This window comes from Balearica regulorum, chromosome 1 (assembly GCF_011004875.1).
Source record: "Balearica regulorum gibbericeps isolate bBalReg1 chromosome 1, bBalReg1.pri, whole genome shotgun sequence".
Classification (NCBI taxonomy): domain Eukaryota; kingdom Metazoa; phylum Chordata; class Aves; order Gruiformes; family Gruidae; genus Balearica; species Balearica regulorum.
The window spans coordinates 10,725,376-10,740,387 of record NC_046184.1 but is presented as its reverse complement, the minus strand read 5'-3'; the positions used below and the strand labels follow the sequence as shown (position 1 = coordinate 10,740,387).

Here is a 15,012-nt window from a genome sequence, read left to right as displayed (position 1 = left end):
GCTTCTGCCCTGGAGAGTTTGTGATGTTAGTGGACAGCACACATAAATGATGGGAGAGGAAACAGAGAAGTCAAGGGATTTGCTTAGGTCAATCCCACAGTAGGCAGAAGAGTTCGTACATCTTTTGCTGTAATTCAGTTTCTTATCCAGTGGATGACATTGCATCTAGAAGGCTGAAACCCTCCCATAACACACTGAGAGTAGTATTGACTGTAATTAATCTCAGACAAAAAGGAGATCATGGGTTTGGTAGTGGACAAATACTCCAAAACAAATCAGAACTTGAGATCAGGCAGACTTTAGGACTTATCATGGAATTTTGCCAGGACATAGGGTCTAATACTGCCAGAAGTGTATAAAGTGCCATGAGGCTTCCACACTTATAAATGGATAGGGACATTGCTGTGTTTTTAATGATATTATTGGAAATTCAGCAAGTGTAATTTAAGAGTAAAAATGATGTCTTCGCACATTAGCTTACATAAAATTGTAAAAAAATCTGAAGTAATGTATCTAATTTTATTTTTAATTAAATGAAAAAGAATACAAAATGATGCAACTCAAAAGCAGCAGTATGAACACATTTGAACATGTCCTTAGCTGATCCATTTTGGTGGGAGCAATTCAATTTAACTGAGGAACACTGCAGCTCATAAACTTCAATTCACATCTTATCTTTCTTTAGCAAGATTTCTTTTTTGAATAAATAATAATACAAGAATATTCAACACCATATTGTACATGATTTGCTGACAAATATATCAGAAAATATAGACTGTCTCCTACTTTAGTCTATTACTTCGTCACTACTTTCACTTCCAGAATTTTATGATAAATATAAATCTTGGCAATTCATATCATTATGAATAAAAGGTGATTTCCCTTTACCTGAATATATGCTGGGGTGTCCTTCTAACTGACCATTCCCCAGTTACCCCAGTGAAGATACATCGGGACCCCACTGAACTCATGGCAGTGTAAATCTGAGCTACGGCGCACAAGGGGCAGTTCCTCTGCGGCAAGGCTGCAGGAATGGAGGATGTGTAAGTCCCCAAGCCCAGATTTAGGTCACAGGGCAAGAGGTGACTTGATCCTGCTTATTTGCTACAAACCCCACAGATTCCTGTCATCTGTCCTTGCCATGGAGATCCCTTCCTCATTCTGGGGAGCATTCAGTACACTGGAGTAATAACTCTTGCAGTTCAGCGCTGGCAATGCCATCCTTTTCTGGCCACAGACACATTTTGACTCTCTGTGTATCTTAGAATCATAGAATCACAGAATGGTTTGGGTTGGAAGGGACCTTAAAGATCATCTAGTTCCAACCCCCCCACCATGGGCAGGGACACCCTCCACTAGACCAGGTTGCCCAAAGTCCCATCCAACCTGGCCTGGAACACTTCCAGGGATGGGGCATCCACAGCTTCTCTGGGCAACCTGTGCCAGTGCCTCATCACCCTCACAGTCAAGAATTTTTTTCCTTATATCTAATCTAAATCGACTCTCTTTTTAGTGCAAAGCCATGACCCCTTGTCCCATCACTCCATGCTCTTGTACACAGTCCCTCTCCAGCTTTTGTGTAGGTCCCTCCTATTGTGCTCTTTGAGCTGAAATGGGACTCAGGTCACATTTTTCTGCACATTACTCAGTGGGCCCTTGGGAGTTACATCCCAGTGAGTTAGATGAAAACTGGACTATAAAGCGTTTCCTCCAGGAATTTAAGCTCTGGTCACATGTTTCATGTTATTAGTCAGCTCAAAGCCCCTCCAAAATAGAATGAATGGCAAATAAATGTGCTGAGGTTTTCTAACACTGTTACAGAAAATCGGTTTAAATATACACTTTGTTTTCCCTTTGTTGTCTTTACATATTTTGTCTGATAAAGAAATTCTATGGAAGCCTCATAGAAGGGAATTCTATAAGTTAATTAGGACAGTTAAGAAGAATAAATTTCTTTAACGCTATATTTAAGTTTAAGAAATAAAATTCATCAAGTGTATTTTAATATTCCAGGTAAAGTCCATAGTAACAGCTGTAACATATTAACTGGTCTTTGGATCTGGTCATCAAAGCCACAGTAATTTCTGGTGGTTCCCCTTGCACCAATATCTTAGGCAGGGCCTGATAAGGGGAATCTCAGCAGCTACGCTGAGAAAGAAATACAGTCTTCAAGGGAAATTTCACCTGAGTTAGGTATCCAGGAACAGGAGGGTGGATGCTCAAGGTGATGGGTTAGACAGTGTCTATCCTAATTTCTGAATATCACGGGTACTTGCATGAGTGCACAAGGCCTGTGAAAGCTGGCACCAAGAACTCCCACAGCTAAGGCGATCCGTCCCCTTTGAACCGGTACGTCTTCTCTGTGCAGAGCACAAAGGCCATGTTCTCTAGAAATCCTAAAGGTGGAAAATTCTCCCTACAGATAGATCCCTGACAATGGAGATATTTTGCAAAAGAAATATTGAAGAAAAGCTTAACAAATGCAATGTTCCTGCTCATTAATAAATTGCAAAGTGAGTGGTCTTTGCTTCTGCAATCAGGTCAGTACAGAACTCCTGATTTAGAGTTTTGATTTAGAAGTCATTTTGACATGCAGAGATAACAACATTTCTGAGTAACTAAAAATGAGAAACTACCTGCTAAGTTCCATCTTGAATTACAGTGAGGGGGTAATTATCTAATCATTAGATTAGATATTTGAACAATTACACTAAATTTGGAAATGTCCTATTTCTTGTTGTATTTTCAGAGAATCTGAATCACAAAATGTCTTGCCAGCCCAAGCCTCCAACAGGGAAAGAAGTTTACTACACATTAAAATGAAATCTCCTTACTAGTTGGAAAATGGTCAAAACTAAGCAGCATAGACTTAAAAAAAAAAGGTAGAACAAGAGTTTGCAGGTAGCCTTCTGGATCTCTGTCACAAACAATATTTTCTCATTTTAACCCCACTGCTCACCTTATGACCCATTTTTTTTCATAATTTCTAAGTATTCAAGTTCCCCTAAAAAGGTATGATTTAAATTTCAAGAGAATAGTACAGGCTCATGAACCAAGAGAAGCATATACTTTCTGAGGACCTTTAGCAACAGGGGATTAACATTCAAAAGGTTGCATCTCTAGAGCCCTAGCCTTCTTTTTGTGATTAGAAAACCATTGCCAATGCGAACTGATGACAATAGACTGCTATTATGACAAGTTTGCAATTTTATTATTCATTTAGGGCTTAAAAAGACTGTGATCACTGAAAGTTCTGTATTTAAAGCCCCTCACTCAGAAGCTACTTATCTCCTGTTAATATACTCTCACTATCCACCTCCTTGTCATGATCTCTTACTCCGCTGGCACCTCCTCCTACTGTTCCTTCCCAAACAGTTTGAAATAGCCAGTTTAGTTCAGGATATGCAAATAATATTCACAGAAAATAGTCACAAAAAGAGCCTCAATGGCTGGAGATTTAAAGAAGTTGCAGCTCAACTGGCAGCGACTAAGCAAATTGTTGAGGTCAGCAGGGATCAGTGAGAAATCCGCAATAGATTATGTATTATTTAAGTTTAAACCATGTTTACCCTCCTCAGGTAAGCAGTTCAGAATCACTATACTGGGAAACAGCTATTAAGATACTAAACTGCATTGCAATTTAATGTGATTTAAGAATACTACATAGCACCACAGAAGTTGCTATAGAAACAAATATATTTTAATATTAATAATACAGTATGTGAGCTTAATCTACTAGGCTATAAGAAATCCATGGAAACCTAGAAGTTCAGGGCTGTCATTCTGTTGTGTTCTTGCTTCAAAAGCACAAGGTCGTGCTTTATGTATTACCTTTAATTGTACAAGCTCTGTGGGACATAAGCAGTTCTGATTTCATCTAGTAAGGAAATTGATGTTTCACACATGTGAAACAAAATCTTCTGGAAAACCAATGTTGTAGTTGTCAGTAAAATATTCACATTTTTTGCAAAGAAGAAAATACAAAAGGAAAATTTACAATGGATAAGAGTGTTTGGACACTTTGACTGATACATTACAAGCAGATTAGTGCTACTGATGTAAATACTTCCTGTTGTGGCTGGTTTGCGCTCAGTACAGGATATTAGAGCTGCAATGGCTTAATTACTACGCTAACTAGGAAACTGTCATCCTAACTGATTTCAGGAAAGCCTCTGTAACAAAGATCTGTGTGAAGGTGGAGCTGTTCACATGGTCAGGATGAAGAATTATTTGCTGGTTTTGGCTCCAGAGTACATTGTGTGTGACACTCAGCTCTCTGTGCAGAAGTGAGTGGTGGATACAGGAAACAGACAGTGTGGGACAATGAGTTCATAACTTCTTTACTACAGAAGAGACAGAACTGAAAAAGCCTTTAGTGGCTGTTTAATTTGCCTCAGCACACTCATCAGCCTGAAAATTGTTTATTTTTTTTGATAGATTTAAAATATAAAATGAATGCTAAAAAAGATGTTAATAATGATTTATTTGCTTCTATTGGTAAGTGTTTTATTTCAGAATTCAGTGTGGAGCTAATGAATTTTTTTTTTAAATGGCTCTGACCTTTTTATATCTTATCTTAAAATAATTTAATTTCTGGATGTGTCTGAAAATATTTTTTTAAAGTTATATCTCAAACAAATGTTCACAGAAGCCATTTAACATACACAAGCTCTGCGTAACATTTGAAAGGCAGATGATGCAGAGTTGGTGAGAACTGGCATTCCTCTCTTCTGCAGACACATTGATACCATTTTGTACCAGTGTGTGACTGACAATAGCTAACCTGGATGGAAACAGATGAAGAAGGAACTGTTGTAAAGCTTTTCCTTCCACATCACTTTTCTTCTGCAAAGGCTTTATACAGCATCACACAGAATTATTTAGTACATGGTCACTCTCCAATTTCCATCCCAGATTTTACAAAACATTAAAAAATGCCTTTGGCAAGATTTTTAATGTGGTGTCTCTATTTCCATATAAACATGTGGATATCGCAACAGCTTCAGAGAGAAAAAATTAAATATTTTCCTTCTGGAAAGAAAACAAGAACTCTCAGGCCCCCTAGCATTCCTCCTGAAAAATTTCGATCAAAGTCTTTCAACTAGTGTAGTGCTATTTATATGACAGAAAATGCAAAGATTGGACCTCTGTGACTAGTAGTTTGCCCTGCAACTGTTTCCCAGGGCAAAAGCCCTGGAGTGCTACAAGTTAAATACATCTTACTGACCACCTCCATACCACAGAGCTCAGGATAACAGTAACCCACTTCTTGGACAAACCTGATTTTCAAAGCAATTTTTTCATTTTACATCATGATGCTGTAGTGGTCAAATACAATTATGTATGGTCAGAATAATGCATGTTTCTCATGGGGATTATAGTGCTCAGATAGGCAGTTTTTTATCTATTGCCAGTGATATTAAGAGTTGCAAAAACTCCAAAACATCCTTTATCCTGCAGTAAAATTGGTTCATAGAGTCAGTTATTTGAATAGATTCCTCTAAGACTTGTATCTTGTAAAACCCTCTTTCTCAACAAGAAATGGGTAGGCTCAGTACAACCTAGGCTGTGTGAATCTCAATATATGCTAAACTAGAGATAGGAAAAGAGGGAAAAATAAAAATAAATTACAGCCTGTATTGTAAGATATTTGAATGCTTACTTCATAAAATCTACATTCTACTGTCAAATGTCAGTGACAATGCTCACCAGCAAAAAGTTTTGAAGGCTTCATGAAGGCTTGTATATTATCTGGGGAATTAACATGAGCAATAAAAGCTATCAAGTAATTAAGTACCACAAAAGGGCCATGCAATACCTTCTCTTGCATCCATTGCATCTCATGGAAAACAGAGCATAATATCAATAAATCAGTAAAAATGATAAATGAAACAATCAAGTGAAGACCTTAAAGTTTTGAAATATAGAAACTTCATTAATATAAAGAGGAGATGTGATTGTATACTAAGGTGAACTAGATTTCACAGTCAGCAGGCTTGAAAAGCAGAATATGGTATTTTTCTTTCTTGCAATAATAAATGAAATACTCTAATTATTAGATTGATAAAGTTTTTCTGATTTATTCAGTAATTGATCATGGACTGTTGGGATTATACTGATCAACTAAAAGTGGGAACAAGTGTCAACAGGATAAAGCAACTCTTTTCCTTAAACTACTGAAAGAAGGGGCTTGAATTTAGATGGGATAAAGCTGATAAGGTAAAATGGGACAAACTGTTTTCTTTTTTTTAATTTATTTTTAATAGGAATAATTAATAGTTCTGGATAGCAGACTAGCTACTTTGAGATATGTTTCAAAAATCAAAAGACAACCTGCAAAATTAATATGGAACTGCAGACAAACGTTACTCTAATTTCATCATCAAGTACTGGTGACAAATACAGAGTCAACAGCACTTCAGCTGAATGTAGCTGGAATTCACCTAATCTTGTAGTCCCTAAACTATTGGACAGTATGATTAAATTGTCAAACATTTACAAAACTGAAGGCATAGCTTACTTGACAGCTTACTTGATCTTGGTGTTGACTTGGTGGTCGAGAGTGGGACAACTTCTCTGGCAGCCTTCTGTCGAGACCATGTCCATTCTCCAAACGAGATTCCCTGGGCTTGTCAAACCAATCTGTTTCTTCCCGGCGGAGATGATAGGCTTTGAAAACCAAGGACAGGTCAAATGTTCTGATCCAGTGCTGGGCAAAGGGCAATAATGTGCACTGTGCATAGCAAACATGCATAGTGATTATTAATTGGCCATGCAGCTAAAGCAAAGTTACAGGCGAGACTTGAGACATTGAACTCAGGCAGAATTTAGCTGTAAGTTATATAGCAAGGTGAGAAAATTCGGTTTATGTCAGAACTATGGATATTAAATCCCAGAAGAAACCCACTGCCTAGTGCTATAGGCTCTTCCTTCCTTCTGGAAGTTCAGAAATACACTGCAGATTCCATACATTTCTAAAATGTTGGATGAAAAAAATTAGTCAAATTAGTTACCTTGCAGTAGGCTAAGAAAAAAACTAAAACAAAACCTAACCCAAAAACCTAACCCACAAAATGCAACATCCGCTAATTCCCAAACTTCTGAACTGAATATTGTTCAAAATATTTTTTAAATAATCTAGAACTATTTATAAGAAATGAAATCAGTATCATCCCAAATCAAAGAAGATATGAAGCAATCTATACTCTTTGTAATTCTAAGCAGAAATATTGCAAGTGTTCTCATTTTGAATTCCATCCCCAGATTTTGCAGTATGAACCTTCCTTGTGTGTGCAAAGTTAGCCAGAATGTTCTTTCTGCAATAATTCTATAAGACTAATGTTCTTATATTTGCAACAGTTCTAAACCTGTATAACATCTATTGTGTTAGATACCCTTAGGGATCAAATAACACTGTTTCATTGAAATCAGTTTTGCAAATACACATATTTATGCCTACTGACTATTGGGTCAGCTGACATAGGTTTCACTCCACTGGGATCCGAATCAGCTCCTATGTGTTTAATAACATTGCCACTATACAACATCCAGATTTTCAGTTATGTTGCCCATCAGTGTAAACCAAAACAATGTGCAGCTAATTAGAATATAATGAAAGTTTGAATTTTATGCTTTAATAAATGAGATCAATTTGGAATTCAAAGAAAGACAATTTTTGTTTCAGCAAAACCACCAGAAATCGCAAACCTTAAATAAGGTCAGTTGTTGCTATAGTAACAAGTGTGAATGCAATGAAGAGTGAATGTTCCATGACATAGAAGAGAATTTAAAATTAAAAATAGTAGTAGTGTGCATAATTTTCTCTATGTAGTTGTTAAAGTAAATATAATCTAGTTCATTTAACAAATAATTGGAAAAAATGTTAATGGGAGAAAAAAAAAAAAGTTTTGTTTTCTTCATTACTATTTTATTAAATTTCTCCAAAAAGAGGAATATTATATATGTGTGGTTTTGGAAAAATAATATTTTGTATGTGGTAAAAACAACATCCTATATTATATTAGGCCTTTGGACAATTCGTAATCTTGGTTCAGATATGCAGTCCCTTCCTAACTGTGCATAAATTTGATCTAATACAAAATGGCCTGAAAATATTATTTAGATCAGTATATATGAATTAAACAGAATCATTACTAAAGTTTGATGCTTATCTGGCTAGTGCCTGCACATAACAGGCTGCTTCATAACTCATCTTGACAGAAATTCTTACTGAAGCTTCCATGAAGACCCTAATGCATGTTTCTGACCCCAGATACTAATGCTGACTATCACAATCTGTGTCATTAGCTGAGCAGAAGAAAGAATGATAATTTTTTTCTCCTCCTATCTCAGCTGAAAGAACATTTGCTGGATTTCTTGCTTAGAAAAGCTAGCACATATGTAGAATCCCATACTGCAGTTCAGACCAGACTACTTTTTTTATCAGACTGTCATGAAGTAGTGTATTTTATATGAAATTTAAAAAGGTATGTAAGTATGTGTATATAGACACACACACGCCAAACTCATATGTACATACACACACAACTGGTTTGGGCATGATTAGTTGGGATTTGTCTCAGCTGGAAACCTGAGAACAGACAAGATGAATCACCAGCAGTCTTAGAGGATACATCCTTTTTTCTAAGACTAACATTATGCAGCCAGATAGTTCCACCTGTAAAAAACTCCTGCTGGAGTCAATGAGGTCCCATGCTGTTTACAGCACACAGTTTATCAAGGTGAGATTGAACTCCAGGCTGTGGAGTTCCAGAAGCTTGATCAGGGAACTAATAGTGATCACTCTAAATCCCACAGATGAAAAATTATAAGGGGTCAGCTTTGTTGATGTCTTGATGTCTTCATACCTCAATTTTAAACTTCTAAACTCTATGGTAGAATCAACAAATTAACATACAAAAGAAAAAAAACCCACCACAAACAACACCCTCAGGTACATTTTGTATCTTCTCAGCTGACTAGCAGGGACTATTGACATTAATAAAATTGAGCACTAGCTTCAGCATCCTCGAAAATTAGTATCTTCAACATACTGAAAAGCTTGTGGACACTGTGGCAGCTATGGAGTTAATCAAGAGCTATTTGCTGGATCAGAGCTTTCATGGTATTGGGAACTCTGAGAAAACATCAGGTGTTTCAAAACTCAGAATGCTATTTATTTTCAGTGGGAACCTCTGGATGTTATGGTCTTTTGACACTAAAGACGTTTTTTTAACCTGTTTGATGTTTGATCCTAGTGTAGGTACTACTTATGTGCTGAAGTATGACTGTAAGATTTGTTATAGTATGTAGGTGTACAGAGTGAAAAACAGAAGGTTTGGCCTCAAAGTTCTATTTGTATTCTCTTGTAGTATTTGTTATGGAATGTGGCTTATAAAAAATGAATAGAGAGGCAAGCACATCTCTCAATTTGAACTGAAGAAAAACAATTTCAATTTAATACCTTGACTTACATTTATTTTTAAAAAGTCTCCAAAGATGAAAATTCAAGCTTTAGTGCAAGTTTTCCTAAGGTAGTGCTTAAGACTGAGTTGTTTTAATGCAATCTCATCAACACCATGCAGCAGTTTTTTAAGAAAAAAAGAAAAAGCAAAGCAAACTGTGTTAAAAGGCTGGATGCAACATGCCAGAATAGCTGTCCGCTGTCACAGTACTACAGAGAAAAGTGCAGTCCAGAGAAAAGAAGGCCATAATGTTCTGAAGAACTGTAATTGCTTCTTTGGAACATTTGTTATCTTACATCCAAATTATTATTATTTTAAATTCAAGTTGCTTGCTATTAGACAGCATATTTGAAAATAATGTCATAAAGCATTTTGCTTTCCCAAGACTTTACATAAAATGGTGCAAAAAGAAGCTATTTGTGAAGAAACAAAAGCTTGATAGAAATTAGAAGAATATTGCTGAAAGGGGAAGCCCTCATATTCAGGGACATGTCTATCTAATAAGGAACATCCGAATTGAATTAGAATAGCTCTGAAAGAATGTAACTAATCAGAGACTAATTTAAAACCTAAACGTGTTCAACCTAAAATGCAACATGTACGCCCTGTACAAATATATAACAGAAACATAATGCACTGTAGTGCAGAAATATAATTTCCTATGACCTGTTTATATGAGGTAGAATAGCACCAAATAGGCTTTTTTTGGTTCAGTTTGGTTCTCAGTTTTCAGGAGGAAAGTCCTATGTCTTTCACAATGTGGCCCTAGAATGACCCTTAAAAGTCACAGCTCAAGTTGAGACGAGATAGCATCTATTTAAGAAGAATGATATGAGTTGCAATTTGGGGAGTTCCTCTCAACTGCCTTCAGATGTGTGCTAAGAATTTAAGAACAGTGAAAACACTTAAACTTCTGATAAAAATCAAAAAAGCTGACGATTCTGAACCTCCCCTGAAACAGAGACTACATGAGGGAGTTGTAAATATCTAAGAAATATGAAAAGAAACTTACAGAAGAAAACCCTTCAATATATTGTAGGATGAGGAAGGCAAATAGATTAAATTTTCTAATGCTTATGAAAGATTCAGCTTATATAAAAAGCAATAATGCAATAATGAACATTGAGGTTAATATAAACCTGAAAAATAAACCACACTACTTCATAATCATGCAAATGTGATTTGAGACAATCATCGCCATTTACAGACAATATAGCGCATGCAAAGTCTCTTTTATTGTGCAGTAAATACACATAAGAAAAAGTTAAGGGACCGCATACAATTTCAAACATTAATTTCATTTTCTTTCAAGCTGTCTTTATGATTTTTAAACAATTTGGAATATATTAAGTCTGAACTGACTCAAACAAAACTGGTACATAATTTGCATTTATTTAGTACTTAACATCAGCTTTAACATTCTGCTGCACTTATTCAGAAGAAACATTTTTAATTGCACCATTTATAATACATCAGAAAGGTTCCTTTCATGAACCTAAGTGAGATAAACTCTTGTGCTTATTTGGCAGACATATTGGATGGGGTGCATATAAAACCAGCTACGCTGCATAATCCATCAATAGAAGTAAAATACTTTATGCAAGTTTATTAAAGGATGAGATTCTCTTGCACCATCCAAATGACAAATTATCTTACATCATCACAATTCTGAATGCACAGAAGTCCACATGACAGGATGTTTTCAACAGACCATGTGTAGAATGTTATTTTGCTATCACATTAAGCTCTATATGGTTCTGGCATACAGTATGTACTTAATGAACATACTATTTCTATATAAATGCAGATCTAAAGGATTGGGAGATGGAATTATCAGTTCTTAAATTCTATCATGGAATTTCATGCAAATAAAATTACTAGAGTTTTTTAGAGGATTTGGGAGATTATTTCCAAATCCAAACAAAAACTATTTCAAATAAGTTCAATGATTCACAGTCACTGGAGAAGGCTCCACATAAAGACTGATGGTACGGTATATACTGTACATGGAATATTCTACACAGTATCATTAGAAAAGTAGACATCAACGAGTGAAAAGGAAAATGCAGAAGCAAACCAAAAGGAAAGCAAATCAACTACACAGTGAGCATGCTACAGTAGCTTAACACCATCCAGAAACTGCTGTTAGGATGAAATAAAAAATATCAAATAAAACACAACAAATCAAACCCCAAAAATGTAGATACACAAAAGATGCACCAAAGAACAGAAAAAAGAACAAGTCTTTGCAGTGTAACAAAAATTAGACACATGCATAGAAATGAGGATTTGCGTTGTGATAGTAAGATATCAGTCTGAGGCCTAATTTACCTTCACTGTCTGACATGGCATGCTGGAAGTCATCCATGATGAAGGCTATATCTCGATCATAGCCTCGAGTCCGTGACTCCTCCCTCATATGTTGCTGGACCTCAGGTAATGAATGGCTTGATCCAAACTGGTCCCTGGTATCTGCAGATATTGGTGGCAAGGGTCCAGCTGCCGCTCTTGCCATTCCCATTGGCTGGCCAACGGGACTTAGTGGGCTCTCTTCCTCTGAGTTCTGGGCTACTATTGGGATCCTTCCCCTGCTTTGGCTAATAGGTAGACTGGTGGGTTTAGTTCTTCCAGAAGGTGTTGCATGGCTAAACGAAACATCTAGGGGTTCAGCTTCTTGGGCTTTCAGTCTTAAAGAAGAACTGGAAGAATCCCTTTTCAATGACAAATCAAGCCCATAAACTGAGGAGGGTCTAGATGAGGGCCTAGATCTACTACCACTGCTATAAGACTTGTCTGCTTCATCTTGTAATGTGGATCTCATTGCTGGACCCAGTGCAGTTCCAAGACCTGCTCCAATGGATGAAGTCAGTGGTGGCCCCATGTATTTCTGTTGGTCAGTGATGTTTTTTCTAAGGCCAAAAGTGATATCATCCTGAAGAAGCCTTGCCCTAGTAGTAATTCCCCCAAGTGTTGAAGTGCTAGAAGTCATATAGCTTGAATAGTCAGGCTCAAGGTCTCTGCTTTCTTGGATAGGTGAAAACTTTGTTAGTTTGGGGTCTATCAAAGCTTTCTTGTGTTTTGACTGCTTCTGGTAAAGGAGGGCTGCTGGGAGCTGCTTAGCAGCCTGTTTCTCAAGAGTAAGCCTACCTATGCTATATTTCTCAGATTTTGGAAAATGCCTGTAGCTGCCCTCTGCGTGGTAATACTGTGACAGGCCAGCCAGATGATCAAGACTTTCTGCACCTCTACGGAACTCTTGTTTTATCTGGTGTTTCAGAAGTTTGAGCTCATAAGGGTCCTCCATTGGGTCTTCATCAGCTTTAACATAGGAATGCAACCTAGAAGAAGTCTGCAGTGGTGCTAGGAAGTCTGACACTTCCTGTGCTCTCCTGGCCTCAGTTGTGCGAAGCAGTCGATCTGTTTTGGTCAGATCTTTCTCATGGAGACTAAAACTGGAACCAAGTGCTCCTGTTCCTTTAGTGAGTTCTCCTATATCATCAATGAGCACATAATTTCGGGGTGTATGGTGGTGGTCTATATCTGCATAGAATGAATCAGCAGATATACTTGATATAGGGCTGCTTGCTATGCTGTTTCTCTCATCTAGTCCTATCCTTAAGTCCAAGGTAGAGTATTTACTGCCCAGCTGGGAAACTGCATAATTATTGTCAGTTGAAACTGGTGCTATCATGAGAGGCTGATTGCGAATTACATCATAGTTTGTTGTTATCTTAGGCTCCAAATATAATGTAGTTTGTCTTGGCTTTGGCTGTATCACCATCATCTGTGATGGGAGTTGATACGATGGCTGTTGAGATGGTGGAGGTTGAGCCTGTGGAGTAAAGGACATAGTAGCTCCCGTTTGGAAAGCTGTCTGGGTCTGATAGGGTGAAACCTGCTGGTGATACAAAGGCTGCTGTTGTTGGTAATGTGATTGCTGTGTGAACTGAGTTGGTGCTTGAGTTGGCAGGGCAGGAGATGAATACTGATATTGAGCGTATGGGCTTGTAGCAGGGGCAAACTGTGTTTCTGGCTGGGTTTGTGGTGGCATAAACTGGTTAAATTCTGTCTGTGGTGCAGTACGTGGTCTTTCCAAGCCGTGCTGAGTTTCTATTCTGGTTGACCTGGTATTATTAACTTCACTGTCTGACATATAATCCCGTTCTTCTGCTACTCCTTGGAGATAGGCACGCTCTCTCTTTTCTCTTTCTTTTAGTAAGGCTTCTTTCCTCCTATTAATGCCCATTTCCAAGTATCTAAGCTTGGCATCTATTTCTTTTTCCTCCTCATCTAGCTCTGCTTGCTTCTTCCTAAGCTTGGCTGATTCACGTTCAACCAGATCCAACTCCCTGTCTATATCCTGAAGAATTTTGGCTCTGGCCATAGTGTTGGTCCTACAAATCCTTCTGCGTGAAACTGATCCTACAGAAGTATATGGTGACTGAGTTCCTGCTGTTGCTTCCTCTGGAGGTGGGTTGGGCAGAGTCCTCTTCACCTTCTTTTGAGTGCCTGATGGAGTTATGCTTGAAGAACCTTTTGCCTGCAATAGAAGAAACAAGACTGAATCACTATTCTGGAGGCTTGATTGCAAATTAATCACAAAATGTTTAATTCTTTTTCATGGTATGGCTTTATATCTTAACCACATACTTTCTCTGATGGAAAGGAAGCTTCTGGTATCTGTGAATAAGCAGCAGAAAACGGCATGAAAAAATGTCATCAGTCTGCTAAAGGTCAGGAAGATAAGCCATCTAATACAAAATAAGGGTGACACTCACTAGGACTTTATCGTAAAGTTGAAAAATCTACTTTACATTCTTGAAATTGAACTGAATGTAATTTAAAAGTGTGGTGGTTTTTTTATCTCCGTATGCTTGTACATAAACATATACAGTCCATGTGTGTGTGGGAAGCAAATATATAGAGACATATGCACCTTCCTTTTATATAACATTTAATAGAAAAAATATAAGTATAAATGTACATGTATACATTTTCATATATAAATATATGTATAATTTGTACAATCAAATAGAAAGTCTTTGAGCCAGACGCTGAGCGCATACTGAGCAGCTATAACTTGTACTAAAATCCAGACACCAAAGCAGGTCTTTTTGGTGCCAACACACCTGGTACAATGGGTAGTTCTTAGTCCACCTTGTCATTTTTGCCTCACCTCTGCTGCTACATATATATTTTCGGGGAAGATTCTTGTGCTTTACAAAAGAGGTGTGAACTTTCTTCAGTTCATTGAAGATTTTCTTAAGTGAAATATGTTCCAGTTCCAAAGCTACAGTTTAAAACTTCAAAAAAGAAGTTAAGCAGTATAAAAATATAGGAATCTAGTTCAGTACAGATGTCCAAACTTCTCCACAGATAATGGCAGAAGAGTGATTCATCCTGATCTAGAAGTATCTACCTACCAAATGATGAGTCAGTTTTTGGAGGTGCCTATCTCTTTTCATCAACTAGGAAAGTAGGCAATGCAACTGGTTAGATGCAATCTAAATTCCACCCTAAATTACTAGGGGTTTTCAAAAGTTCTTTT

The 15,012-nt window shown here is 37.2% G+C and overlaps 1 protein-coding gene across 2 annotated transcripts in view; it reads right to left on the bottom strand.

The window, feature by feature from the left end:
- Nucleotides 1-15,012, bottom strand: part of PCLO (piccolo presynaptic cytomatrix protein) — a 378,115-nt gene that overhangs the window by 144,181 nt on the left and 218,922 nt on the right. Inside the window, exons 7-8 of one of the 2 annotated variants that reach the window (XM_075771604.1) lie at nt 11,796-14,004; nt 6,521-6,669 (exon numbers count right to left, since the gene is read on the bottom strand). In XM_075771604.1, the coding sequence (XP_075627719.1) occupies nt 6,521-6,669; nt 11,796-14,004 (2,358 nt within the window). The remainder of the gene's footprint in view (nt 1-6,520; nt 6,670-11,795; nt 14,005-15,012) is intronic. The other variant, XM_075771678.1, reaches the window with a different exon arrangement.